The sequence below is a fragment of the Euleptes europaea genome, chromosome 3, assembly GCF_029931775.1.
Source record: "Euleptes europaea isolate rEulEur1 chromosome 3, rEulEur1.hap1, whole genome shotgun sequence".
NCBI classification, from domain to species: Eukaryota; Metazoa; Chordata; class Lepidosauria; order Squamata; family Sphaerodactylidae; genus Euleptes; species Euleptes europaea.
In genome coordinates this window covers 100,129,370-100,156,295 of record NC_079314.1, presented here as the reverse complement: position 1 = coordinate 100,156,295, position 26,926 = coordinate 100,129,370, and the positions used below count along the sequence as shown (strand labels likewise).

Genomic DNA, 26,926 nt, shown 5'->3' with positions numbered 1-26,926 from the left:
GCAATAGCCACTGTGATCCCTCTGTTGGAGGGAGCGACGATCTCAAAACACCAACACATCATCTCCTTTCTCAAGGGAGTCTCTCAGACTCGTCCTCCTGTCGTTCACCGCTTCCCCATGTGGAACCTTAACATTGTACTCAAGGCCCTAATGAAGGAACCCTTCGAGCCCCTTCGAACAGTTCCTCTGAGGCTGCTTAGAATGAAGGTTCTATTCCTGGTGGCCATCACGTCGGCTCGTCGTGTCTCGGAGTTGCGGGCCCTTTCCATTTGTCAGGGGCTCTGTACTTTCCACAAGGACAAGGTGGTTTTAAGACCAGACCCCACCTTCATCCCAAAGGTTAACCCGCCTTTTCATTGTACCCAGGACATTTCTCTGCCTTCATTCTGTCCGAAGCCTTCTTGTCCAACGGAGCGGACATGGCATTCATTGGATCTGCGTCGGGCCTTGCACATTTTCACCAATAGAACAGCAGATCTAAGAAAAAGACTACCTGTTTATTAACATTTCAAACCCTAATAAGGGACTCAGAATGTCAGCGGCATCCATTAGTTATGGCCTAAAGAACACCATAGCAGAGGCCTCCAAGGTTCCTGTCCCTCAGGGCATCATGGCCCATTTGCTCAGCAGCGCCTCTACAACGGCGGCATTTGACAAGCAATCACCGGTTGACGAAATTTGCCGGGCGGCCACATGGTCCACTGTTTCAACTTTCGCCAAGCACTACAAGATCAGTACATGGTCATCTGCGCAAGCAGCATTCAGCCGCAGAGTGCTGCAGCATGTAGTGGGAGAAAGCATATAACCCACCCTGATGGGAGCTCTTATAGGTCCCACGGCTACAAGATGCCCTTGCCTCAGAGGAGAACGGAGCCTTGACTACTTACCTTGAGGGCTCCTTCTCTTCTTAGGCGAAGGGCATCTTGCCCACCCAGGCGAAGATTCAAGACGACATGCCATGGACCACACGTTCAAGAATACAGCTATTTCAGACCTAAGCAGGGTCTTAATACTTGTCAGTTAAATAATAGGAAAGTTCCTTCCTGTTCTGTTGATTGATGTTATAGTTTGTCCTGTTATGCCTTGTTTATTCCTGTCTAAGAGCTAGGCAAGCCTGTGACTGAGCTCCAGGGGGCTGCTGTCCCGATAGGGGCGATAGGATATTAGATTTGGTCCTGCCTCCCGGATAGGGCATGACAACAACCCACAGCTACAAGATGCCTTCCGCCTCAGAAGAGAAGGAGCCCTCACGGTAAGTAGTCAAGGCTCCGTTCTCCCAAAGGGGAACCCATAGCAGCTTTAATTGTTCTCTTCTCTAGTTCATCCTCACCACAACCCTGTGTGGTAGGCTGAGAATGACTGGCCCAAGGTATCCCAGCGAGCTTCCACAGCAGACTGGAAATTTGAACCTGGGTCTCCCAGATCCCAGTGCAACACTCTTATCCCTGTACCACACTGTGCTTACCCTCGGTTGAACTCCATGTGGCAGGTATAACATTTAAATGTTTCTTTTACCCCATGCACCAGCCAGTATACATGCCGCATCTCCACATCAGTGTGGCTGTGCGAAGACACTGTTCATACTTGGGCTGGTACATAGAGTAAGAGTCTTTTAAATATGACACCTGTTGTATAGAACGCTGACATACATATATATGCTTTTTGGTGTTTTCCACATGGAGCCTTCATGAATCAACTTTTAGTAAAACAGATTTGAAGTAAACATTTGTGTTTGTCGTGAAATGAATTACCAGACAGGGGTGATTTTATTCCCGGGGTGGCGGAGGGAAGAGAGATTATGAAGGGCTTTGTTCATTTGGAACTGTTTCTGCTGGATAAATCTATTTACACAGATCGTTACGTTGTTGGAAAATGGCATTCGAGAATAATGGGTTCCTCATCTTCATTCTGCCTTTCCCAGCTGCTCCGTCCTGCACTGAAGCCCCCTTGCAGGGAATGGTAATTGAAGAAGAATACGAGAAGCAGCAAACAAACCTGGAGATGAAGAAACAACTTTGCCCTTACGCCGCTGTAGGGGAATGCCGTTACGGAGAAAACTGCGTTTATATCCACGGTGACGTTTGTGACATGTGCGGCCTGCAGGTCCTCCATCCTGCTGATGCCGCCCAGCGCTCTTTGCACATAAAGGTAAGGCGAGTGGCATAGGCACCATGTCTCTTGTTGGGCTGGTCAATTGTTATGAAACCTTTGCAGGCTTCATGGGGTCTTGAAATAGCATCTCCTACAACAGTTAAACTCTCTGCCCAAGCATACTTCTCTAATAACCTTGTTCAGAGTGCTTGGGCTGGTAGCTGGGCTTAGCCTGGAGAAATGGCCTGTTGGCACAGCCTTCATTTGCTGTTTGGAAACTGTGTGTAGTGCTGAAAGCATGTAAAACCTACTATGGCTTGAGATTAGGCTTCCTTTTATTGTCAGGGTTTGCAATTTGTTTCATTCAACCTCAAGGAAACAGCTGTTCCCTGGAATTACCAGGCAGCCGGATAGAGAATGTATTTTGCCATTCTTATCCTCCAGCCAAGATGGAAATCAAACCAAAGAGCGATGGGGTGTGGGGAGGAAGAAGACGCATAACTCGGTTGTGTGCTCTAAAGTTCTTCTGGTTTGAGGGGGGGAGTCTAGGGGGTCTTGGAAATAGCAAATTGACTGATGCTTTGTGCAGGGCTGATGGTCAGTAGGACTGGATGCATTCTGATCTCCTTGCGCTTCAGTGTCATACTGGTCCTGGGTGACTTATGTGGAGTCTTTTCTGTAGAGCATGATCTTGTGCTGTAAGAATGGTAGAGGTATCTCTACTTGATTCATACTTCATAGCATCTCTACGGCTGAGACTAGAGCCAGTGAGCTTTTTGAAAAAGTAACTTTTATTATCAAATTTGAATTTAAATAGTAAGGTTAAGGTAAGTTTTGGAAATGCGTTCCCCCCACAGTAGGGCTGGGGTTTGAATAGCAGGCATCTTTTAAGTGGGGAAGGATTTGGGGCTTGTTATTTTACCTTTGGTTTTAGCTGAGGATGTTTTAACTATTATTGTTGAACCAAGAAGAATGGCAGGATATAAATGTTTCAATAAATGAATGTTTTAATAAATAAATAGCAAGGCAGCAACAACTATGTGCCATGGCCTGTCATTGGGGGGGAAATATGCATTATGTGCGTGACCAGTAGAATTCTGGCTCCAGATTTGGCTGTCGGGCAGGAAAGGAATAAAAAAGGGGCAGAAGGTAGTGATTCCTTTTATTATACTCATGAATGGGCAACTGACTTTCTGTTTGTTAAATAGAGGGGTGAACTTGTTAGAGGATAATTCCAGAGGAATAGTTGTGTTAGTCTGATGTATCATAAGCAAACAGGAGTTCTGTGATACCTTGAAGATTAACAGTTTTGCTCCAGTGTAAGCTTTTGTGGACTAGAGCCCCCTTCCTCAGATGTATCTGAAAAAGCAAGCTGTAGTCCGTGATGGCTAATGTTGGAATAAGATTTTATTGGTATAGGAAGGTAAGATGCAAGCATGTCTTGCCCTCATGCATTTGAAATTCAAGTGAGAAACTTGTGCAGGCCACACTTGATTAGAAGCAGGAGAGTGTTTATGAACTTTATAGTATGGAAGGCCTTGGGGCAAGCTGAGCAAGAGGAGCACTGAAATGTAAGTTGTGGGGAGAAGACAAAATTTCTGCCGGCATAGAATTAGCACAAAATCCAACGAAGGCTGCTGGTAATACGGAGTTTCAGTTGGCATCTCCCTAGCCTGCCTTGTCATCCGTAGATCGCAGCATTGTATATTGGCCAAAGTGCTCCTGTGCAACGTAGCTGCTCTGAGCTGCTCCTTCCTTTATAAAGATGCTCTTTATTTTCCGTAAGGAAAGGAATCTGTTCTTATGTACAACATGTTCATTTTTTGATATATCTGTGTAGGGAGCTGGGGTTGTTGTTGATGTTTTTTAATTAATCTTAATTTCCAGGGAGGGAATGTTCAAGCAATTTCTCTGACTACTATTTCTTTTTCTTTTTTTTTTGAGAATTCGTAGTTCTGTTATATTTTTAATTGTTAATCTTAGTGGGGCCACATTTCTACAAAGATGTTCAAGGCAACTTACAACAATAAATACACAAACAAGTTAAAATCAACAAAGTAGCAAGCCAGCAAAACCTAAAACAAGGAAACACGCTATTACACTTACAAAAAAACCCAGCTACACCACCCAGTACAAAGCCTTGAAAAAAATTGCAGATGGTGAACTAAGAATTCAGAATATCTGAGAAGAGGAAATGCTTTAGAAAGATCTTAGTGGCAAAAGGGTGGGGGGGGGGGGTCAAGGCAAGGAAGGTTAATGGAAGATGCTGATAATCGTCCTCCAAGTTTTAAGTTTGTGTTTTTGGGGGGGAAGTCGAGCGTCTTATTTCCTGTCTGTGTGTCCCTTTCTCTCCCGGCGCAGTCTTGCATCGAGGCTCACGAGAAGGACATGGAGCTCTCGTTCGCCGTCCAGCGTAGCAAAGACATGGTGTGCGGGATCTGCATGGAGGTGGTGTACGAGAAAGCCAACCCCAGCGAGCGCCGTTTTGGGATCCTCTCCAACTGCAACCACACTTACTGTCTGAAGTGCATCCGCAAGTGGAGGAGCGCTAAGCAATTTGAGAGCAAGATTATAAAGTGAGGCACTTCTCCATGTCCGTTGTGCTTTGTTTCTTGGGGAGAAGTTTAGTATGTTGTGTGAACTGGCAACAAAACCCCTCTTTCATCCCAAGACTGCATTTTAATACATAGTAACGTTGTCATTCAGAATTGAGGGGGGTTTTTTTGGATATGCTTTCTGACCTTGGTCAGCGCGATCCGCTTAGTTTGAATGTTAAGTCATACTTTTTTTTTGTTAAATGGTAGCAACATACTGTCCTATTGGTTACAATCACAATCATTTGGGTTCAGACGAAAGACAGAACAACTCCAAATGTGCATTTCTTAAGACTTCACTCTTCTAATTCATAATTGAGCCAGTGACCCATCCCTCTTTTAACTCTGCTTGGAGGAAAAAGAAAAAACCAATATGGACATCCAAGGAAGCAAAGTTACAAAAAAAAAGAAATAAATTTATTTATATCTAAAGAACAATGAGTCTGTGTGTGAAATGTTTTTTACCCCCGATGCTCTTCAGATATGGGAAAGCGACAGAATTGAGAACCTGAGAAAAGAGTGGGGGAGGGGGGAAGGGGAAAAGCTTAGATCGTAGAAAGGAAAAAGAGCGCAGTGCAAAGGTCTGAGGTCCGATAGACTGCTTTTGAGTGGTGGGCATATGCTGTGGTGTGTGTATAACCTGGTCATGTGGAATTTTGCAGTGCAGTCTGTTCGTTCCCCAGGTCCTGCCCAGAATGTCGGATCACATCTAACTTTGTCATTCCAAGTGAGTACTGGGTGGAGGAGAAGGAAGAGAAGCAGAAACTCATTCAGAAATACAAGGAAGCAATGAGGTATGAGCCCTGCAGCCCTGGGCCAAGTTTGACTGCAGACATTAAGGGCATACGTGGACCGAAAGCCAGGCGTTGCATAAAGCCCTCTCATACCTCCTTCCTACCCTCCTTCTGTGTGTGAAACGCATCTCGACCTAACTGCCGGTAGATGCATGCGAGCCGCGCCAGTCTCTCCTTTGTGCCAAACAGCCTCATGTGCTACTCCCTTGTCTGCCCAACCACCACCTAGCCTTAATGGTACAGGCTTGTGCCGGTCTTCTGTCTGCATGCACCTACCCATGTGTGCACACTTCCTCGAGTATGCACATCCACATAGTCCATTGTATGTACGTCTGTTAAACTGGTTTTAAAATGGCTTCAGACCAACAAAGAGGAAAAAATAAATCGTCTGGATTATAAAGCAAATGCAGTACTGAATTCTGATTGGCTATGCCGTGAGTAAGGGTTGCGATATTTTCCTTTCCAGCAACAAGCCATGCAGGTATTTTGATGAAGGCCGTGGGAGCTGCCCATTTGGAGGGAACTGTTTTTACAAACACGCATACCCCGATGGCCGCCGAGAAGAACCCCAGAGGCAGAAAGTGGGAACTTCAAGTAGATACAGAGTAAGTCCCACAGCTTTTGTTGATTCCTTTTTTAAAAGGTAGAGTGTGTGTTAAACTCGGCTCTTGGCAATGGTCAGCTAAAATTAGGGCTATGCCTTATTTTATGCACACAATTTTTGGGGACAAATGGGGTGGGTTTGAAAGGGTGAAGGGTGTCACAGACTGCCTTGCTTACCTTTTCTGTGTGCTGCTTGCAGCTGCTTCTTTTCCCAGTCTGTATTTTTGCATCACTCCTTTTAAACAGGAGCTTCTCCTTACAGTGATCATAGCCAATCAGGAACCACATGAATGGCATGATGTTACATAGCTAATCAGCTTTGATTACAGGAGGTTTATTTTATATTATTCGTGTTATTTATAGTCCGCCTTTCTCACAGGGAGGAGCCCCGTGGCACAGAGTAGTAAGCTGCAGTACTGCAGGCCAAGCTCTGCTCACGACCTGAGTTCAGTCCCAACGGAAGTTAGCTTCAGGTAGCCGGCTCAAGGTTGACTCAGCCTTCCATCCTTCCGAGGTCGGTAAAATGAGTACCCAGCTTGCTGGGGGTAAAGGGAAGATGACTGGGGAAGGCACTGGCAAACCACCCTATAAAACAAAATCTGCCTACTGAACGTTGGGATGTGACGTCACCCCATGAGCCAGGAATGACCCGGTGCTTGCACAGGAGACTACCTTTACCTTTCTCATAGGGACTCAAGGCGGATTACACATAGTGAGTCAGTACAGTCAACACAATGGAGCATTCAATAACCCATGCATTAGGATTTAAAAGTCTGGAACCACAGAATCATAGAGTTGGAAGGGACCACCAGGGACATCTAGTCCAACCCCCTGCACAATGCAGGAAATTCACAACTACCTCCCCCACACACACCCAGTGACCCATACTCCATGCCCAGAAGATAGCCAAGATGCCCTCCCTCTCATGAACTGCCTAAGGTCATAGAATCAGCATTGCTGACAGATGGCCATCTAGCCTCTTCTTAAAAACCTCCAGGGAAGGAGAGCTTACCACCTCCTGAGGAATCCTGTTCCACTGAGGAACCGCTCTGTTAGAAAATTCTTCCTAATGTCTAAACGGAAACTCTTTTGATTTAATTTCAGCCCGTTAGTTCTGGTCCCGACCTTGGGCAACAGAAAACAACTCGGCACCATCCTCTATATGACAGCCCTTCAAGTACTTGAAGATGGTTATCATATCCCCTCTCAGTCTTCTCCTCTTCAGGCTAAACATACCCAGTTCCTTCAACCTTTCCTCATAGAACTTGGTCTCCAGACCCTCACCACCTTCGTTGCCCTCCTCTGGACATGTTCCATCTTGTCTACATCCTTCTTAAATTGTGGTGCCCAAAAGTGAACACAATACTCTAGGTCTAACCAGTGCAGAGTAAAGCAATACCATCACTTTGCGTGATCTGGACACACTGACCACCAGAGAGGTCAGAGTGAGGGCAATCCTTACTGCCCTCGCTTGGAATGTACAATTTTTCCCGTGTACCCATCCCCCTCTCAGCCACCTCCAATCAGTAAAATGTGTGGGAGAGCTTTTTTTGTGAAATGTCTTCCCTTTGTTTCAGCTCATATATTATCCAACAGTTTGGATTTCACTTCCCCAGTGAGCAGCTTATAAAATGGTGCAGGGCAAATGGCACAAAGGAAATGGCATAAATCCCTTCCTGATCGTGGAAGAAAAATAACATATTGTTGCCTTTGTGTAATTCTATTATCTTCAGTGTGCCTTCCTTTTTGGAGTTGGAAATACAGCTAATTCTTCCGGATTCCTCAGTTAGAAATATGCAACAGGGACCTGCACAACTTGCAATCCACCAAGCCAAACACAGTTCACATGCAGGCTCAATAAATTTCCTGTTCTGCTCCATTCTTGAAACTAAAATAAAAAGCATGGACAAAGTCAGAACCTGGGAAGCCATAAACACATGGCTCAGTAAGACGTCTTCAACTTGGTGGATCACAGGTTGTGTAGGCTAGTTGGAATATGTGACATTTTTTTCCTGCTATATCAAGACTGCAGCTTCCCACATTAAGTTACAGTTTCGTACCAAGGCAGTTGTGTGGGAACTGCGCTCAACCGTCTACCTGATACCTAGACAACCCTTTATGATCCCTCTAGCTCCTTGTTGTGAATTGGCATGGGTGTCAGTTGAGGGCATCAATCACACTAAATCAGGATCCCTGGACACTCCCCTTCCCCACCCCCATGTCTTTGGCATTTCCCCATTTCCCCTCAAGAAGAATCCACGATCCTTACTGTGAGATGGACTAAACACAGATTATTGAGAGACAACACCTCAGAACATAAACTTAGCAATGAGTTGTGCAGGTTCACACGGAGAACTACCAAGTGCAGACCTAGACGGGGGGTAGAAGGGTCATAGCACACCCACCATTCCCCCATCCCCCTCTTCCCCTCGCTCATCCCCTCCCCTTCTCCCTCCTGCACCCCCAAAAGACCAATATTATTAAAATCGATAATAATAAAAGAAGAAATGTGGACGGGTTTTGACGGGCATGGACGCGAAACGAATTGTATAATTTTTCCCTACCTGCCCCTTCCCTTTTTTTCCTTTCCTGTACCCCTTTTAAAAAAGGAATAAAATTATTCCAAAAAGAAAAAAGAAAAAATGTGGTAACTCAGAACAGTAGAATTTTTTTCATTTAAAGGAGAGCGGTGCTATCCGACCGGCTTGTTTGGTCAGCACCACTCGCCTGAGGGCAATGACTGTGTTTTCCCCCCTTTGTAGGCCCAGCGGAGAAACCGGTTTTGGGAGTTCATTGAGGAGCGGGAGGGCAGTGATCCCTTTGAGAACGACGAGGACGAGGTGGTGACCTTTGAGCTGGGCGAAATGCTTCTCATGCTGTTGGCGGCGGGGGGCGAGGACGACCTGACAGACTCCGAGGACGAGTGGGACTTGTTTCACGACGAGCTAGAAGACTATTACGACCTGGATCTATAGCACCCCTCTGTGGAGTTTGGACCGGCAGCTCAATTTTTTCAGGCAGTAGCTCTTTTCCTGTGGTGTTGTGGCAGTGCCTGTGTTTTTCTCCTAGGCAGGCCTATCCATTCCAGGTGCTGCTGTTGTGATAAACTTACCCCGGGGGTCTGTCTCCTCCTCCCCCCCGCACTGTCCCAACCTCCCAACTCCCCCCAGCCCCTGGAGTGTGTTTCTCCCACCCCCCTTCTGTTAAACAAATGAAATGAAATAAACCTTTGAGACGTTAGTTTTTGTAAAAAAAATGAATTTAACTGTCAAACAGTTAGCTTAGACTTGTTGCTTCATATCTGTGTTCCTGACAGGATTCATCCAGTTCCAGGGTTCACATGTTTACAGGACTTCCACACTCATCTTGAAAGAGCCCAGATACAAACATAAGAGCAGTGGCCGTGCGGGGGCGGGGGGTGTAGACAGGGAACGGGGAGGGCAGCATACGGCCGACGGGCCTCTCTTTCCGCTATGGACTATGGAAACAATTTTTTAAAAAACACTACAAAACTTCAAGATTTCAGGCCGGCAACGACTTCCTTGGCTGGCTTCAGCTCCATTCCAGCACCCCTCACTCCCCCCGATGTACATGTGTTCATTTGTGGTTTTGGTCTCTTGTTTACTTGCACATTACTATTTACTACTGTGTAACCAGAACCAGGCACGAATGTTCCAGGTTTTTACTGTTCGGCATGAAAGGCAAACGTGTTTGTATGTGAAAGGAGAACTTTCTATGTATGTATATACAAATAAAATGCAAAGTTGTATCCCAAGGGCTGGGCAACTTGATATATCTATATATGTGTGTGTATTAAAACCTTTCACTCCCCCCCCCCCTTATTCTTCTCTCATACACACTACACACTCTTCTCCGGTGCATCCAACTGGACTGGGAAGCAAATATTGTGGTCTCAGCCAAATCTGTGGAAATGGTCTTTAAACCAGTTACTATAATGTAAGTAGTAAGGGGCACCTTAATGACACCGGCATATGCGCACATGCACGCACTCCTCCCAGTCACCCTCCCACTCCTTTGGTGGGTGGCTGCGTAGGAATATGGTTAGCCAAAGAGGGTTCAGACTAAGCAATTGTCCAGTAGGTCGTGGCCATGTTGGAATCTCTTTGCATTAGTTTTTGCAACGTTGTAGACTATTGCTAATTGAACAGACTTTTATCTAGGCAGTCACTCCTGCATCTCAATTCAAAAGGGGCCTTGGTGCCTCACAGAACGTCTAGTGTGGGCAGGTGGGACTCATTGGCTATTCAATATGCATGCTACTTTGCCTCTAGAACCACTCAATAAACCAGGCTCTAGTTCTGTTAGGAAGAGCTCCAGATACTACCAAATTCCTCTTCTTCCCCAATTTTCTAATGGAATTTTAACCTTCCATTATATTTAATGCTGCTGGATTGTCCTTGATCTGTTCTTCTGCTGCTTCGGTCCTTCAGATTGTGTCTCCTTTCACTTTTAATCGGAATCAGAAATTTTTGCTGAAGTCTGTGTTACTTTACAGCTGCCTTTTGTAAGAAGCACTTTTCCCAAATAAAAAAATTAAATAAAAAGCACATTGGTATTCACATTTGAAACTTCTGTATCTTACATATGTGCCTGTATTTTCTTATAGTAATCTGTGTACTCGATGCAGGGTGTATACCCCCCCCCCCAAAAAAAGGACCTTAAGTTTCTTATCTGGCTTCTGGAAAGACTGTTTCCTACCCTCTGTAGCAATCCAGATGCCAACCCTGATTGCTTGGGGCACTTGGATTCCATCCCTCCTTATTCAGAAGACAATGACTATTTGAAGGAGAAGTATGCAATGCGTTGTTTTTTTCATGCCACAGTTTAAAATTTATACTCTGGCCATTATATAGAATGAGGAATCATCTCCCTGGGATCTCTGTACAGGCCCGTGGATGGTTTGTGCTTATGGGCAGAAACAGCTTCGGAACGTTTGGCTTTTACCAAAGTTGGTGCTGAAATTCCCACCTCTGAAAGAAGGATTTTTTAAATTCTGTACATGTCTCAAGGGAAGAGGTGAATACCTTCCTAGTCAGTTGTTTTTTGATGTGCTAATTGTACCTGTGAGAACATCCTCTTCCCTCGTTCATGCATGAGTGCTAGTTTCTCCCCCTATCTCTGCTTACTAATTACATCTTTTCTGTTTCTTTTCTTAACTTTAGGTGGACTTAATCCTTTTAAATTCTTGCTGGGTTTTTTAATTTTGGCTTGGCTCATGCCTGAAAAGTCAGTTCTGCTGGATTAAAAGCCAGACTTCAGACCACGGTCATTGGCCTTTGTAGTGATTGGGACTCAGCGTCTCGAATCAGAGGATGCTGACTGAGTTGTCTTGGCCTGTGGAAGGGGCATGCAATGATCCAAATTAGAACTGTAAGGTTCTTGAGCAGTTCCCATCTTCAAGTATGTGGTTCGACGCTGAGTATGGACCATGGTTGGATCCAAGGCTTTTGCTAATGGAGGAGGTTTAAGGAGGGTGTTTTTGCCACCACCTCTGGCTTCGAAACAGCTCCAGGGATAGCACCGGTGTGGGTTGCAGCAAGAAGGGGAAATTTGCAAAAACTGCCACCACCCAAGGTCATAATTGCTTCAGTTCAGTTTCAGCGCTTTCTACCATTTCCCCTTCTTGCTGCTTTCCACAAGCAGCATCTCATCCTCTCCATGAACAACATTCAAGACTTTTTGTGGGCCGCACTGAGAAGCTTGAGGGCAACTTGCTCGGTGTACTTGCTCAGTTTGCAGATGGGCTGGGTCCAACAGAGCTGAAAGCAGTACTGGCATGCTGCAAGCCTTGTTATATTGTGGTTGTGTGTCGTCATTGTTTCCCACCCCCACCCCCAGTTGCATAAAAAACATGGAGAAAGTCTTGGAAGCAAACAGACAATTTCAACCCTCAAGATTGTCTCAGGAAAGACCGAGCATGTACTGACTTGATAATGACTCTGTAGCCAGGGTCAATTTTAGATCACTGATAGAACATCCCACGAGGAACATTAAAAAAGCCATGCTGGATCAGACCAAGGCCTATCAAGTCCAGCAGCATTATCCTGCCAATGTTCCACAGCACCTAATATAATAGGCATGCCCCTTGGGTACTAGAGAGAATGGGTATACATCATTACTAGTATTCATTTTGACTAGTAGCCATGAATACTGCTCTCCTCCATGAACATGTCCACTCCCTTCTTAAAGCCTTCCAAGTTGGCAGCCATCACCACATCCTGGGGCAGGGAGTTCCACAATTTAACTATATAACATTGTGTGAAGAAATCTTTTTGTTTTGAATTTCAAGCTAAACAACAATAATAGAGCACAACAAGTCCTTGGACTTCATTACGTGCGCCTAGTACCTCATTGCTGGGGAACAAGGAGGGAGTAGAGGCCTCAGCATGCACAGTGAGGCCTAGGCATGGTGGGTAGCCCACCGTGGGCCTTTCCCTCCCTGTATGGCAAGTTGCAGCAACCAGGCCTCACCATAGAGGCCATGCCAAAAACTCAGTTTGTGTCATTCATTAGTTTGAAGTACCATCATATTATACAGCAATAAAGATTTAATATAAAAGTGTAGTAAGGATAATCAAATAGCAAAACAGTACTCAGCCCATGTATTTATGGGTTTTTTTTTACAGAAAGGATAGACACTGTAAACCCAGCCACTCCTTGTTCACTGTAATGACGACTTGACAATTGTAGTTTCTAGCTGTAAGGGCCATACAATTGCTAACTGCACACATCTGTGCTATTGACGGTTCCTCCATATTCCACAATTAGTCCTTATACCATACAGTGAGGGAAAAAAGTATTTGATCCCCTGCTAAATTTGCCCGTTTGCCTTCTGACGAAGAAATGACCAGTCCATAATTTTAATGGTAGGTTTATTGTAGCTGTGAGAGACAGAATAACAACAGGAAAACCCCCAGAAACCCAGAAGACAAAAGTCAGAGATTGATGTGCATTATAATGAGTGAAATAAGTATTTGATCTCCTATCAACCAGCCAGATTAGGGTTAGGGTTAGGGTTCTGCTGTCGACAGAAGCAATCAATCCATCAGATTCCAAACTAGCCACCATGACCAAGACCAAAGAGCTGTCCAAGGATGTCAGGGACAAGACTGTAGACCTGCACAAGGCTGGACTGGGCTACAAGACTATTGCCAAGCAGCTTGGTGAGAAGGTGACAACCCTAACCCTAACTGTCAACCTCCCTCAGTCTGGGGCTCCATGCAGATCTCATCTCGTGGAGTTGCAATGATCATGAGAAAGGTGATGAAGCAGCCCAGAACTACACGGGGGGGACTTGTTAATGATCTCAGGGCAGCTGGGACCATAGTCACCATGAAAACAGTTGGTAACACACTACGCCGTGAAGGACTGAGATCTTGCAGAGCCCGCAAGGTCCCCTTGTTCAAGACAGCACATGTACAGGCCCGACTGCAGTTTGCCAATGCACATCAGAATGACCCAGAAGAGAACTGGGTGAAAGTGTTGTGGTCAGATGAGACCAAAATCGAGCTCTTTGGCATCAACTCAACTCGCCGTGTTTGGAGGAGGAGGAATGCTGCCTACGACTCCAAGAACACCATCCCCACCGTCAAACATGGAGGGGGACATATTATGCTTTGGGGGTGTTTTTCTCCTAAGGGGACAGGACACCTTCACCGCATTGAAGGGACGATGGACGGGACCATGTATCGTCAAATCTTGGGTAAGCACCTCCTTCCCTCAGCCAGGGCATTGAAAATGGGTCGAGGATGGGTATTCCAGCATGACAATGACCCAAAACACATGGCCAAGGCAACAAAGGAGTGGCTCAAGAAGAAGCACATTAAGGTCCTGGAGTGGCCTAGCCAGTCTCCAGATCTTAATCCCATTGAAAATCTGTGGAGGGAGCTGAAGGTTCGAGTAGCTACACATCAGCCTCGAAATCTTACTGAGTTGGAGAGGATCTGCAAAGAGGAGTGGGACAAAATACCTCCTGAGATGTGTGCAAACCTGGTGGCCACCTACAAGAAACATCTGACCTCTGTAATTGCCAACAAGGGTTTTGCCACCAAGTACTAAGTCATCTTTTGCAATGGGATCAAATACTTATTTCACTCATTATAATGCACATCAATCTCTGACTTTTGTCTTCTGGGTTTCTGGGGGTTTTCCTGTTGTTATTCTGTCTCTCACAGCTACAATAAACCTACCATTAAAATTATGGACTGGTCATTTCTTTGTCAGAGGGCAAATGGGCAAATTCAGCAGGGGATCAAATACTTTTTTCCCTCACTGTAACTGCAGCTATAGTAAAGTTAGAACTCCCCCCCCCTTTTAATGTAACTAATGTTATAGTGTGTATTGAAGAAAGGGGGTCATTTTGATTTCAATATGCACCCATTGTAAGAATTAGATACCAATTAGAGAGCCTTTATGCGTAACAAATTCCTTTTGAGGGATAAGTAACAGAGAAGGGGAGCACTATATTACAAGTGCTACATTTCAATCCAGAATAGTCCTCCGCTTTGAGAACAACTGCTCCGCCCCTTTTCTTCTTGATCAAAAAGGACACTTCTTCTCTTTTGCTTTGACATAGTCCCCAGCAAACTAAGACCGCAAGATACAAACATCAGCAAAACATCTAGAAACAGCATATCTGTTTCCCTTGGCCACTGATCATTAAAACAGCTCAGAAAAAGATCAGCTTCTTACGCAGTCCTCTCATTATCAAAATGAGGAAAAGTTACAGAATCAAACTCCATCAGCCACCACTCCTAAAGGAAGTCCATATGTCATGCATCCAAGTAATTTCAAACAGGAGCCCGAGAAGAAACTTCCATACACCCATTTACTGCAATTGAATCTAACAGAATTTACTGGGTGGAAAAGTCGTTTTCATATCGCCATTGCAGAGAATCCTGGTAGCTTCAGCTCACTGTGTGATAGATAGGCTGTTACCGCACTAGGTATTCCCAGCGATGTATCAAGAGTTGGAAATGTTATTTAAAAAATCGCTTTAAAAGGGTTTTTGGATGCCACGGCTAAAAAATGGTTGGAAGATGTCTTCACAGCTAAAGGGGCCAAACAAAGTGTGAACAGTATTTTTTATAACAGTTTCAAACTCAATACATCGGTGGGAATACATAGAAAGTGCGAACAGTACTTTTTATAACATTTTCAAACTCTTAATACATTGCTGGGAATACCTAGTGTGGTAACAGCCATAGTTTTCAAAAACCAATCCTGATCAAAGTGCTGAACAAGTTCCAAGGAGTTTTTAGACATAGAAATGAGAAAAAAACACAGATGCAATAACTTTGAAGTTTAACGTTCGCAAACAAGGGACAGGGAAGTGGTCAACAGTTTTAGCAATCCTTTAAATCCAAAACTAGTAAATAGACTGAAGTCATGCCAACTGGTTGAAAGGAGCGAATCACACCCAACAGTTATCTGTGAAGAAAACACTCTAAAACAAACTAAATAATTAGTTACATTAATTGGGAGAGTCAAAGGTATCTGGCAAATCAGTCAGGCTTACTAGACTACTATGACATTACAAGACTTCTTAGGAGTCAGCTGAGTGATGCATAATGCAAGTATGCAGCTCTGAGTTATACACATACAAAAACCAGATGCTAGAGTAGACAATACTGTTTTCTCACAGCTACCACTGGAAATTAAGACCAACTCAACAGATTGCCATCTTGATGGTTATGTTAAATGTTGCCCCTCTCTTGTTAAAATTCTTCACAGTTCCTTTCTGGTAATCTAGTGGCTTCCAAGAGACCCTTTCCTTCATTTCAGGGTAGCACTGCCCGTTTTGATCACCACAGCCTGATTTGACCATGGCAACAAGGAGCGGCATCTACCTCTGGAGAACAGGTCAGCACTGTATGGCTGATATACACACCAGGACAACAAGCCAAGGCTTGACAGAAAACTCTCAAACAATATGGACCATCCGAATGACCACAGTCGCTTCTTCTCCTTGAAGCTTCTCCATCAACATGAGCACTCAGCCTTGTCAGGCTGAGTGGGAACCACCGGCCTGGTGTCCAGATAAATGCTGCCTGCAGGCCCATTCTCCCCACTTAGCTGCAAGGCATTTCTAGCCATGAGCTCTTTAGCCATTAGGATGAAGACCTCGTCGACATTTTGGGCCTCTTTGGCCGAGGTCTCCAACACCGCCAACAGACCGTGCTTCTCAGCTAGCGTGCAGGCATCTTCAAACAGGACTTGGCGCTTCTCTGTTTCATCAGACTTGTTCCCTTAAAAAGAAAGAGGATTTAGTACATTTTGGACAAATAAACTAACAGGGTGATGTTGATAAACCACAGCTGGCACTTTGATAACCATGGGATAACCATGAATCCACAGTAGGGTTCCCAAGTGCCCGCTTATGGCGGGTAATCCACCGGCCATTGCTCCTCTTGCCTGCCCACTCTCAACTGTGGGCGGGCGGAAGTAGTCGGGGAAAAGGAGGGGGAGCCATCCTCAGGAGCCCAACTGGGGCTGCGGATAAAAAAGCAGCCCCAGACAACCACTCCAACATGTGAGCAAGGAAAGCAAAACAGGCTGGAAAGCTGCGCCCCGTCCTCCTGCCTCGTGCGAAACAGCTGATTGGGAAAAACAGCTGATCAACGGCGAGGCTCTGGGAGGAGCAGGAAGCCTAGCTGGAGGGGAGGAAATAAGGCACATCTTGTTTCCTCCCCTCGACTACACTCCCCACTCCTCCCAGAGCCTCGCCGCTGATCTGCTGGGTGCAGTTTTCCAGCCTGTTTTGCCTTCCTTGCTCACGCGTTGGGGTGGTCGTCTGGGACTGCTTTTTAATCCCCGGTTGGTGCTAGATATACGTCATCACGTAGATGACACTGATCTCCGCCCCCAATCCTGCCTCCCTAAACCACCTGCCGTTGGCAAAGAGGGACCTGGCAACCCTAATCCACAGTAATAGGAGATTTATTTTCTCAAAATGCAGTTTTTACTCTCCTGCTGACAGACGTTTCATGTTTACAAAAAAAATACTTCACCACTTGGAATTTTGCTCCAGTTAGCCAAAATTAACCGGATTGTTCAAATTCCGAAAATATGGAGACGAGCCAAACCCTAACAGATTAGAATGAAACCCCACTGACCTCTGCAGTATTTTCCAATGGGTATTTAGAACTGCAGTTTTAATGTGACATGTTGAACCTACCCCAAGAAATGGGAAAGGGGGAGCTGTTAGCAAGCTTCTCTTAAGTCTGTCTCAACAATTCTTCCTTTGGTCAGTAATTAGGGTTGCCAAGTGCCTGGTGGTGGTGGGTAAAATCCCGCCAATCCACCGGGCTGCCTGCCGACAACCTGAGGGCCGGCAGGCAACGCGTGCGTGTGCACCTGCACAACGCGCCCACATCATTTTTGGTTTTACCCGGAAGTGAGGTGGATGCTCTAGCAACCTCCGCCGAAACTCTATGGAAAATATATAGAGTTTCAGCAGAGATTGACAGAGCGTCTGCGTCACTTCCAGGTAAAACCGGAAGTGACGTGGGCGCATTGTGCGGGTCGCGAATTGCTGAAGAGCTCTCACCGGTGGAGAAAAGAGACCTGGTAAGCCTAGGTCAGTTTGGTTTGCCCTACTTCAGAAAAAAAGGGCTGTCCAATGTTACAGGGTAAAGCATAGAGTTTCCAACCTCCAGGTAGTAGCTGGAGATCTGCTATTACAACTGATCTCCAGCCAATAGAGGTCAGTTCCCCTGGAGAAAATGGCTGCTTTGGCAATTGGACTCTATGGCATTGAAGTCCCTCCCCTCTCCAAACCCCACCCTCCTCAGACTCCGCCCCAAAAACCTCTCACCGGTGGCAAAGAGGGACCTGGCAACCCTAGTAATCGCCACAAAGTCAAGGACCAAGATGACATAGAAAGGAAGAAACTCATGCAGAAGGTGACTAAGCTGACCACTCACCAATCAACATCAAGACCAAGTTAGCGGCACCATACTTTTCAATCTCATTAATCCAATTAGGGATAGACTCAAAAGTCGGCCTCCTTGTCATATCGTAGGCAAGAATAGCACCGTGGGCACTGCGATAATAACTCTGGGTGATGGTGCGGAAGCGTTCTTGGCCTGCTGTGTCCCACACCTGGATCTGAAAGGGAGAAGGGTGGGAAACACCAATTAATGAAACAGCCACATTCCAGCTGTCAGACAGCCAAATCTAAGAGGACCAGAAGGAGTGAAAGGAATAGAAAAAAAAGTAGCAAGTTGCAATACTGCACTGAGTGCAAGGATTTGCAACCTTTAATAATTAAAAAGTCAAACTATATCACAATTCTGAGCAAGAGTTCAACGAACAGCCATTATAAAAGAGGCCATAGGCAGCACTATTGATCTTTGGCATGTTTAATAATCCATAAATGATCCATGGCCCAAACCCTGCCTGTTGAGAGTCCTTTATTAGGAAGAAGCATGCATGAAATTTCACAATAAGTAATAAATATACACAACAGCAGCCTGCCCTATTGTTTTAATACACTTGGAATAAATCTGTGCACTTGGATTACTACCAACTGCTCACCTTTGCCAGTTCCCTTTCAGTAAAACATGTCTAAATCATCTAGCCTGAAGACCTCCCAAAATTATAACTGATCTCCAGACAAAACAGATAATTGCCCCTGGTTACTTTGGAGGATGGACTCTGTCTGTGCAATCCTAAGGGTCGTGGTTAAGAAGCGCCCCGGGACGGCGCAGCCACACCATCTCCTAAGTGGCTTGCTGCCGAGTGCAGCAAGCCAAAAATGACTTTGTCAAGAAAACCCCATGGAACTCAATGGAGAGTTTCATGGGGTTACACCTGCCTTTTTGCAGGCTTAACTTGGCATCTGCAAAAAGGGGTAAAAAGTGGTATTCCTGGGCCAAAAGGGCTTAGGGAGGTGACTAAAGTCAGCTGTGCCCCTGGGAACACTGCCTGCGAGGCTGCTCTGGTGCCTACGGCTTGCTCTGCCGTGATGCTCCCCAGAGCTGGCGTTCGTGCCCGTTTAGCTGGCACAAGTGGCACTAATGCTGGTGCAGCGATCACAATGGCTCCTATCACCTTTTGCCCCCCCACACAATTAGCATTGCTCTCTATGGCATTACACCCTGCTGAGGTCACTTCAAAGCCTCTATCCCCAAACCTCCAGGAATTTCCCAACCCAGAGTTGGCAACCCTAACCGTTGAGCATCTACAGAGGGGCAACGCTTGGCCGATACTCTAATGGAAGAATGATCTGATGTCAGCAGAGGGAACAGAACTGCTCTGTGTTGCCTCCACTGGGGCAATCTCCCATTATCTGGGGTGACGAGTACCGTAGGAAATGAAGATAATTTTCCTATACAGATTTTTAACTGTATTAATGCCATGGGGGTGGGGTTGCCAGCTCTGGGTCAGAAAATACCTGGCGGTTTTGGAGTGGAGCCTAGGGAAGGAGAGGTTTAGGGAGGGGTGGGGACTCAGTGGCGTATAATGCCATAGAGTTCACCCTCCAAAACAGCCCTTTTCTCCCGGGGAACTGATCTCTGTTCTGGATCCAGGCCCCACCTGATGGCTGGTGACCCTACATGGGGATAAAAAAAGCACAACGGAGTGACTGTTAAGCTCTTTGAAGTACTCCTCCCACTTGGAGGTAATCTCTGAGGAGATTTATTTCCTGATGCTGTTGAGTTGGTGCCCGGAGGAGACGGCAGAGGCTCTGCTCTGGCACTCCTGTTGGTGCCTTTGGGGCTCAAAGAAGGACAAAAGAACAGTTGCTGTTGGACAGAAGACACACCATTTTCCTTTCCCAAGAGAACACAAGGGCTGCTCTTTGGGGCCTCTATTAGTAGAGTCGCCAACCTCCAGGTGGTGGCTGGAGAACTGCTATTACAACTGATTTTCAGCCGATAGGGATCAGTCCACCTGGAGAAAATGGCCGCTTTGGCAATTGGACTCTATGGCATTGAAGTCCCTCCCCTCCCTAAACCCTGCCCTCCTCTAGCTCTAACCCCAAAACTTCCTCCCAGTGGCAAAGAGGGACCTGGCAACCCTATCTATTAGTCAGTGACTCTTTGGATAGCTAGTTGTTCATCTGTGAGTATATTGTTTCCCTGCACACAAAATAAAGTTAGATTCACCTTGACAGGACAAATCTCCAAGGACAATTCCAAGATATTTTAGTGTCTGCAGTAGAGAATCTGAATAATATGTGCCCTAGTACTAGTTAACATAGGGCAAAATCTATAGGAAGTTCTCTTGTAGAAACATCAATTAAATAAAAAATATCACCTCCAGATGATTTCAGCGGGACTTGAGTCAGGAAATTTCAAACGGGTTGTGCTCTAGGGGTCAGATTTTACTTCCCGTTCCACAGCTTGAGATAGCCATCTCACCTTAGTTATTATTATTTATTTATTTATTTCCTTTTTATACCACTTATCTTCGGCTACGAGCTTGAAGCGGTTTACAGCAATGAACAATTACACCATTTAAAACAGGTGCATCAATTATATCCGTCAAAATAAATACAAAAGTAATATAATAAAAATCCAATTACATAGAATCATATAAAATATTACAAATACATAAAGCCAATCTAATCCCCTCCCTAAAACCATAAGAACCCCTGCAAGGAATATATTATCAAATATTATCCACAAGCCAACTATACTTCACAATAAGGAGATATTATGAACCAAGAGCACGTCGGAATAATTTTGCCTTATAGAGTCTCTGAAACGTCATCATGTCCTGTTGCGCACAAATGTCTTCCGACTAGGATTGCCAGGTCCTCCCGGCCAATGGTGGGGGATGGGGAGGGTAGATCCAGTTTGCAGATCCAGGTTGGGAAACTCCTGGAGATTTGGGGATGGAGCCTGGGGAGGGCAGGGACTTCAGTGGGGTACAATGACATAGGCTTCAGCCTCCAAAGCATCCACTTTCTCCAGGGAAACTGATTTCTGTAGCCTGGAGAGATGCTGTAATTCTGGGGGATCCCCAGGTCCCGCCTGGAGGCTGGCACCCCTACTTCCAACAGTGCATTCCAGAGGGAGGGTGCAACAATCACGAAGGCGGAAGAAAGTCATGCTGCCCTGAGACCCGGGACCACTAGCAAGGCCCAAGAAGACAAATGACGGGAACGGGGGGGGGGGGGTGTGTGAGAGAGAGAGAGGTGGTCCCGTAGGAATGAGGGTCCCAGACTGCTAAGGGCTTTTAAGGTAAGTACCAACGCCTTGTCATCATCATTTTATTTGCAGTCATAGACCATCAAACAAATTGAATTTACATAACTGAATAACAGAGTAAAACAAGTACAAAATACAATTAAAATTTAGATGCTTAAAAATGGGGGGGATGGAGAGGTATATAGCTAATTAATATCAAGTAGAACAAAAGCAGTATATTGTTAAAATTGGAATGCTTAATAATAGCAAAAGCTTGGTAAAATAAGTCTATCAGAAAGAACATACATTAATAAGTACACAGATAAATACAGTACTGAGAATACACATTCCCAATTTCCTCGGGTACTGTATAGAGTTAAGCGATCTTTGCCTTATTTTCATTGCTAGCCAAGCAAATCTGGCCATGCTAGCAGATAAGTTAACTATTGTGTGGGATAGAAGGAGTGCTAGACGTTGTTTTCTCAGAGATCAGGGGCAGTCCACTAATAATAGAATCAATGGACCTGTGCAGATATGATCATATAATTTACACTTAAATAGCATTTATTATACATCCCATCTATGAACTTGGAAGGCAGGGTGTTATGCCGAAGAAGCATAAAGGCTCTGCGATATTCAGGATTTGTAATATTGGACAGATATAACATGGTCCTACCAACGCCTTGAATTAGATACAGAAACTAATTGGTAGCCAGTGCAACTGCTTCAAGATTGGTATTATGTGAGCTGACCACGATGACTTGGTCAGCCACCGAACAGCCACACTGCGTACCACCCAAAGTTTCTGAAGCAACCTCTGATAGCCCCACATGCTGCAAGTTGCAGTCATCTAAACGAGAGGTTACTGTCACATGGATCAATGTAGCAAGGTCGGACTGAGATAGATATGGGGGAAGTAGCCAGGCCTGGCTAAGATGGAAAGACGGCATTCTAGCCACCGTGGATACCTGATTGTCCAGGGAAAGCACAGGATCAAGCCAGACCCCCCCCCCCCAGCAGAAAGCTGGGCTCTGTTGAGTGATTAGGGTTGCCAATCTGCAGTTACTAGCTGGAGATCTCCCGCTATTACAACTGATCTCTAGCCGATAGAGAGCAGCTTTTCCAGTGGTGCAAAGGATCTCTAGCCGATAGAGATCAGTTCACCTGGCGAAAATGACCACTTTGGGAATTGGACTCTACGGCATTGAAGTCCCTCCACTCCCCAAACCCTGCCCCCTCAGGCTTCACTCCAGGTCTTTCCCAACCCAGAGCTGGCAGTGGCAACCCTACGAGGGATGGGAGTGAAAAATTCCCCCTAGTTTGCACTTCATAACACAGCCATCTCTGATCTCACTGTGTTTCCATCATCCACATGGCACATCCTATAAGTTCAAAGATAGTGTGCTTTTCTGGCCGAGGACCGCACCACTCACCTTGACCTTCTTGCCATCAATCTCCAAGGAGCGCACTGTGAAGTCCACCCCAATAGTGTTCTGCTGCTTCACATTGTATTTCCCTGACTTGAAGCGATGCACCACGCATGTTTTCCCAACGTTTGAATCTCCAATCAGAATGATCTTGAACAAGTAGTCAAAGGCATCATCCATCTCAGAGGTGGAGAAAGCCATGGTCTTCTTTGCCTCCAAGCGTCTTTGCCCTGGATGAATGCATGAAGGGGAAGACTCAATTCAAGGGATGACAAAAGATAATCAGAAGGATACAACTGAATTATTAGGATATGGGGAGGGGCTGTTGTAGCTCTGTGGAAGAATCTCTGCTTTGCACACAAAAGGCCCCAGGTTCAGACCCTAATATCTCCTGCTGAAATGGCCAGGCAGGCAGTTGGTGATGTGAAAAACCTCTGCCTGAGACCCTGGAGAGCCGCTGCCAGTCTGAGTAGACAATACTGACTTGGATGGACCAAGGGTCTGATTCGGTATAAGGAGTTTCATGTGTGTGTGATCTCTTCCTCCAAATAATTGTGCACCACCACATTTGAAATCAGAGAGCCCACTCCATGAACAGAAATACCTTCTACTTAGGCAATGAGTGTGTGTGTGTGTGTCTCATTTCCACCAATGCCCTCCCCACAAAGAGCTCCAATCCCCCCATGCTACTCTACAACACACACGGTCTCAGGAGCAGCTTTTCCAGTGGTGCAAAGGAGCTGCAGCAGAAAATGAGAAAGCCCTGTTGAGCAAAAAGAACCACACTCGCTTCTCTGCTGCCAAGCCAATGTTTTCTCTTTTTCTTTTCAAAATATAATACATTCTTGGGGGGGGGGGTGTTGTGTGCCATCAAGTCACAACTGATTTATGGTAACCCTGTAGGGTTTTCAAGGCAAGAGACATTGGGAGGTGGTTTGCTATTGCCTGCCTCCTTGTCATGACCCTGATGTCCCTTGGTGGTCTCCCATCCAAATACTAACCAGGGCCAACCGCACTTAGCTTCTGAGATCTGATGAGATCAGGGTAGCCTGGGGCTATCCAGGTCAGTTGTTGTTAACTATAATGGAAAAATTTCAGTGGATTGCCGAGTAACAGCAACAGAAGCTTGCCAGAGGGCTTCTATTGTTCCTCTAGCAGATCTGGCTTTTATAATGTCTAGGCTGTGGCAGTCCAATTCCCTGCCTTCTACACATGAAGCTGCCTTATACTGAATCAGAGCCTTGGTCCATCAAAGTCAGTATTATCTACTCAGACCGGCAGTGGCTCTCCAGGGTCTCAGGTAAAGGTCTTTCACACCACCTACCTGCCTAGTCCCTTTAACTGGACATGCCGGGGATTTAACCTGGGACCTTCTGCATGCCAAACAGATGCTCTACCACTGAGCCACAGCCCCTCTGATCTCCATTTAGCAAGAACCTGTCCTGGCCGTTACAGCTCTGGATGAGGAGAAGCCAGAAAACTTCGGTCAAAAGATCAAGCCTGGCAAGAATTAATTGAGATTTGGAGGTCTGACTGTGAGGTTTCCTAATTAGAGAAACGGAGGAACGGGATAATATAAAATTGGTCTATTTGCAGATTCCAACTGCACGGCAACTGTCAGACAATGAACACTACTGCACTGCATTTCAGCAAACTATTTTGATTTCAGTAGAAAACGGATGGTAAAAATCACCCAAACCAAACAGAGATTGACATCAACTATCACTGGGTACCAAAAGTGTACATGTCATTTTTGCCGTCAAGTCACAGCTGACTTATGGCAAACTCAATATTCAGTAATAAAATTTGCATAGGAAAAGGAAAGGTGAGAGTTGTTTCAAATCTAATTACAATCACAACAGGAGTTATATTGTAAGCAGGGAACCATTCCCAAGTTGAAACACACATGCAGAAATAATATATTGTATTAACATCGTTCATATGGTTAAGAGGTAGGTCTTATTGGCACATTAGTGACCTCATAAGGATCTCCAGTTAAACTGACCTGTATTCTGCTGGCAAAGTCAGACATGCCGTTGCTAAAGTACACTGTGTGTGTGTTTTACATGCCAGAACAGGGTCCCAGATGCAAGCAAGTTTTAGTCACAGCTAAAATATTTCTATCAATTTCACAAAGGATTTCTATCAATGGAGTTTCACTTCCCTGACTCCCCCCTTCTGCTGCAGCCCACAGTGCCCCCCATAATGCTGCTCCAAGGAATCCCCAGGAATAACATGGTCATTCATTGAGCTTGCACAACAAAGCTGGGATTTGAATGTGGGCCACCCCCATCTTTGTTCAGCCCTCTAACCACTACACTACAGGGGCTGGTTCAGGGGTGGAGCGCTTGCTTTGCGCATAGAAGATCCAAGGTTTAATCTTTGGGCCCCTGGTTAAAGAAAGCACATCATAGGCCCAGAAACTAGACTTCCTCAACCCCTTATTCAACTTTTATTAGGAAAGGTTAACTGGAATAGTCTTGGGGGAGGTGTCCCCAAGCTTGTGGGCACTTTTGTGGGATGTGTAAGATTTTAATTAATTTAATTCTAGCATATTAGAAAAATGTTATTCTTCTATTATATTTGTAAGCTGTAGTTATTTATATAAGTCAGTAGAAAATAGTCCTGTCTAACTTAAACTGAACAAAGCAGGTGATTTTTCGTATCTGGAACAGGGTATCACCCAATAACAAGTGAAATCATATGTATGTCACCACGGAAATGAGATCAGAGTTAGGGTGGATTTGAGAGGAGGAGATATTCAAATCCTCTTGGAACAAAGAACTCTGAAAAAGTATAAATATGAGAAATAGGCGGAGTTTGTTAGAGGAAGAGTTTCACTTTTGTGGCCTTTGGCTAAAATCTTTCCTCTCATTATTTTTGCTGCAAAAATAATTTAAAAATCTCTTGCTTTCAATCCTGAGGTTGGGTTTCTGTTATTCAAATCTAAATCTGTTTAAAGGAATAAATCTTTTTATTTCCAACACTTTTGAAAAAGGGTAGTGGGCGCTACCACAAAAGGATTGTCTTGGGAAGAGGGGCCAATTGCAAAATGTGGGGAGGCAGACCATGTTCCTAGGACAGAGGCAACAGTTTCAGAATGGGTGTGTCCATCAACTAAAACCTGATGCTTCCTGAACACCATGTGCTGAAGAGAGGGGGAGGGAAGCCAGGACTAGCTCTAGCTAGGGCTGCCAACCTCCAGGTACTAGCTGGAGATCTCCTGCTATTACAAGCGATGCCCAGCCAATAGAGATCAGTTCCCCTGGAAAAAATGGCCGCTTTCGCAATTGGACTCTATGGCATTGACGTCCCGCCCCTCCCCAAACCCCGCCCTCCTCAGGCTCCGCCTCAAAAATCTCCAGGTATTTCCCAACCCAGAGCTGGCAACCCTAGCTCTAGCCCACTTTGGCCTCAGCTCATCAGGGCTTGCAAGCTAAGCAGGGTCGGTTATGGGCAGTGCTTGGATGGAAGACCACAGGTGGTATGTGAAGGAAGGCACTGGCATGGCAAACCCAAGCCACCTCTGCTCATCCCTTGCTTGGAACATCTTATGACTGGGGGTCACCACGAGCTGGTTGTGGCCAGACAGCTCAGCCTCTTTCTTTGGAGAAGCAGCGAGTGGGCCTCAAGAAAAAACATTAGCAGGCACCATATTGGCAATCACAGGGCAAGATCAACTCACTCAAAAATAGCGCTGATAAACACAAGCCTGAGACAATTCACAGCACCAAGATAAACAGGAACATTTTTTGTTGGGTTTTTTTTTTTTACAGCAAAAAGCTGCTGTATGGCAGAAAATGACCCGTCCTGATCCCCCCCCCCAAAAAAAAATTCAGGAAATACCTTTTAAAACTCAAAATCAACCAGGAGATAAACACATTAACAGGAATCCCCAGAAGTACTTCAAGGTAGACACAAAGGAATGAGGTTTTCAGTCCCCCACCCTCCTTTCCTCTTGCCTGCCTCTTCGCCCACCCTCCCCGTTTGCAGCTTAAAATCAACAGGTGCTCACCGGGTGAACCGTTTCCCCCATCAACACACTTTAGCGCGTGAGCCACCATGACTTTCCTCCTTGAGGGCTCTTGTTTTCCATCTACCTGTCTTTGGTGAGACCCGGGGGGGGGGGGAACCCCACAAGCAATTACCAAGATGGGTGAACCCTTAAAACTGTGTAACCCTTCCCCTTCCTCTCACCGGCCGACTTTCTTTACCTGTTGCTCACCTCTTTCTCTTACCTGCATGAACAGGTAACGCTC

General features: G+C 45.5%; 2 protein-coding genes across 6 annotated transcripts in view; one reads left to right on the top strand and one right to left on the bottom strand.

Annotated features, from left to right (window-relative positions):
* MKRN1 (makorin ring finger protein 1) overlaps window positions 1–9,216 on the top strand; it is a 48,364-nt gene extending 39,148 nt beyond the window's left edge. Inside the window, exons 4-8 of one of the 3 annotated variants that reach the window (XM_056847111.1) lie at window positions 1,922–2,148; window positions 4,453–4,667; window positions 5,369–5,479; window positions 5,946–6,084; window positions 8,845–9,216. In XM_056847111.1, the coding sequence (XP_056703089.1) occupies window positions 1,922–2,148; window positions 4,453–4,667; window positions 5,369–5,479; window positions 5,946–6,084; window positions 8,845–9,057 (905 nt within the window). In that variant the 3' untranslated portion in view covers window positions 9,058–9,216. The remainder of the gene's footprint in view (window positions 1–1,921; window positions 2,149–4,452; window positions 4,668–5,368; window positions 5,480–5,945; window positions 6,085–8,844) is intronic. The other 2 variants (XM_056847113.1, XM_056847112.1) reach the window with 2 other exon arrangements.
* Window positions 9,217–16,084: 6,868 nt separating this feature from the next.
* RAB19 (RAB19, member RAS oncogene family) lies at window positions 16,085–26,926 on the bottom strand. 3 transcript variants are annotated; one of them, XM_056846067.1, is made up of 4 exons: window positions 26,865–26,926; window positions 22,674–22,897; window positions 18,028–18,211; window positions 16,085–16,350 (listed from the first exon to the last, which is right to left on the bottom strand). In XM_056846067.1, the coding sequence occupies exons 2-4, from the start codon at window positions 22,866–22,868 to the stop codon at window positions 16,085–16,087; spliced, it is 645 nt and encodes a 214-aa protein (XP_056702045.1). In that variant the 5' UTR covers window positions 22,869–22,897; window positions 26,865–26,926. The 3 variants fall into 3 exon arrangements, with proteins under 3 accessions (XP_056702045.1, XP_056702046.1, XP_056702044.1); XM_056846068.1 differs by having other exon boundaries at window positions 26,906–26,924; XM_056846066.1 differs by having other exon boundaries at window positions 26,893–26,913.

Coding starts and splice junctions, on each gene's coding strand:
- RAB19 (XM_056846066.1), bottom strand. Junction 18,212..22,673: donor TTGATGGCAAGAAGGTCAAG/GTGAGTGGTGCG, acceptor TCTCCCTTTCAG/ATCCAGGTGTGGGACACAGC. Junction 16,351..18,027: donor CTTGGTCTTGATGTTGATTG/GTGAGTGGTCAG, acceptor TTTCTTTTTAAG/GGAACAAGTCTGATGAAACA.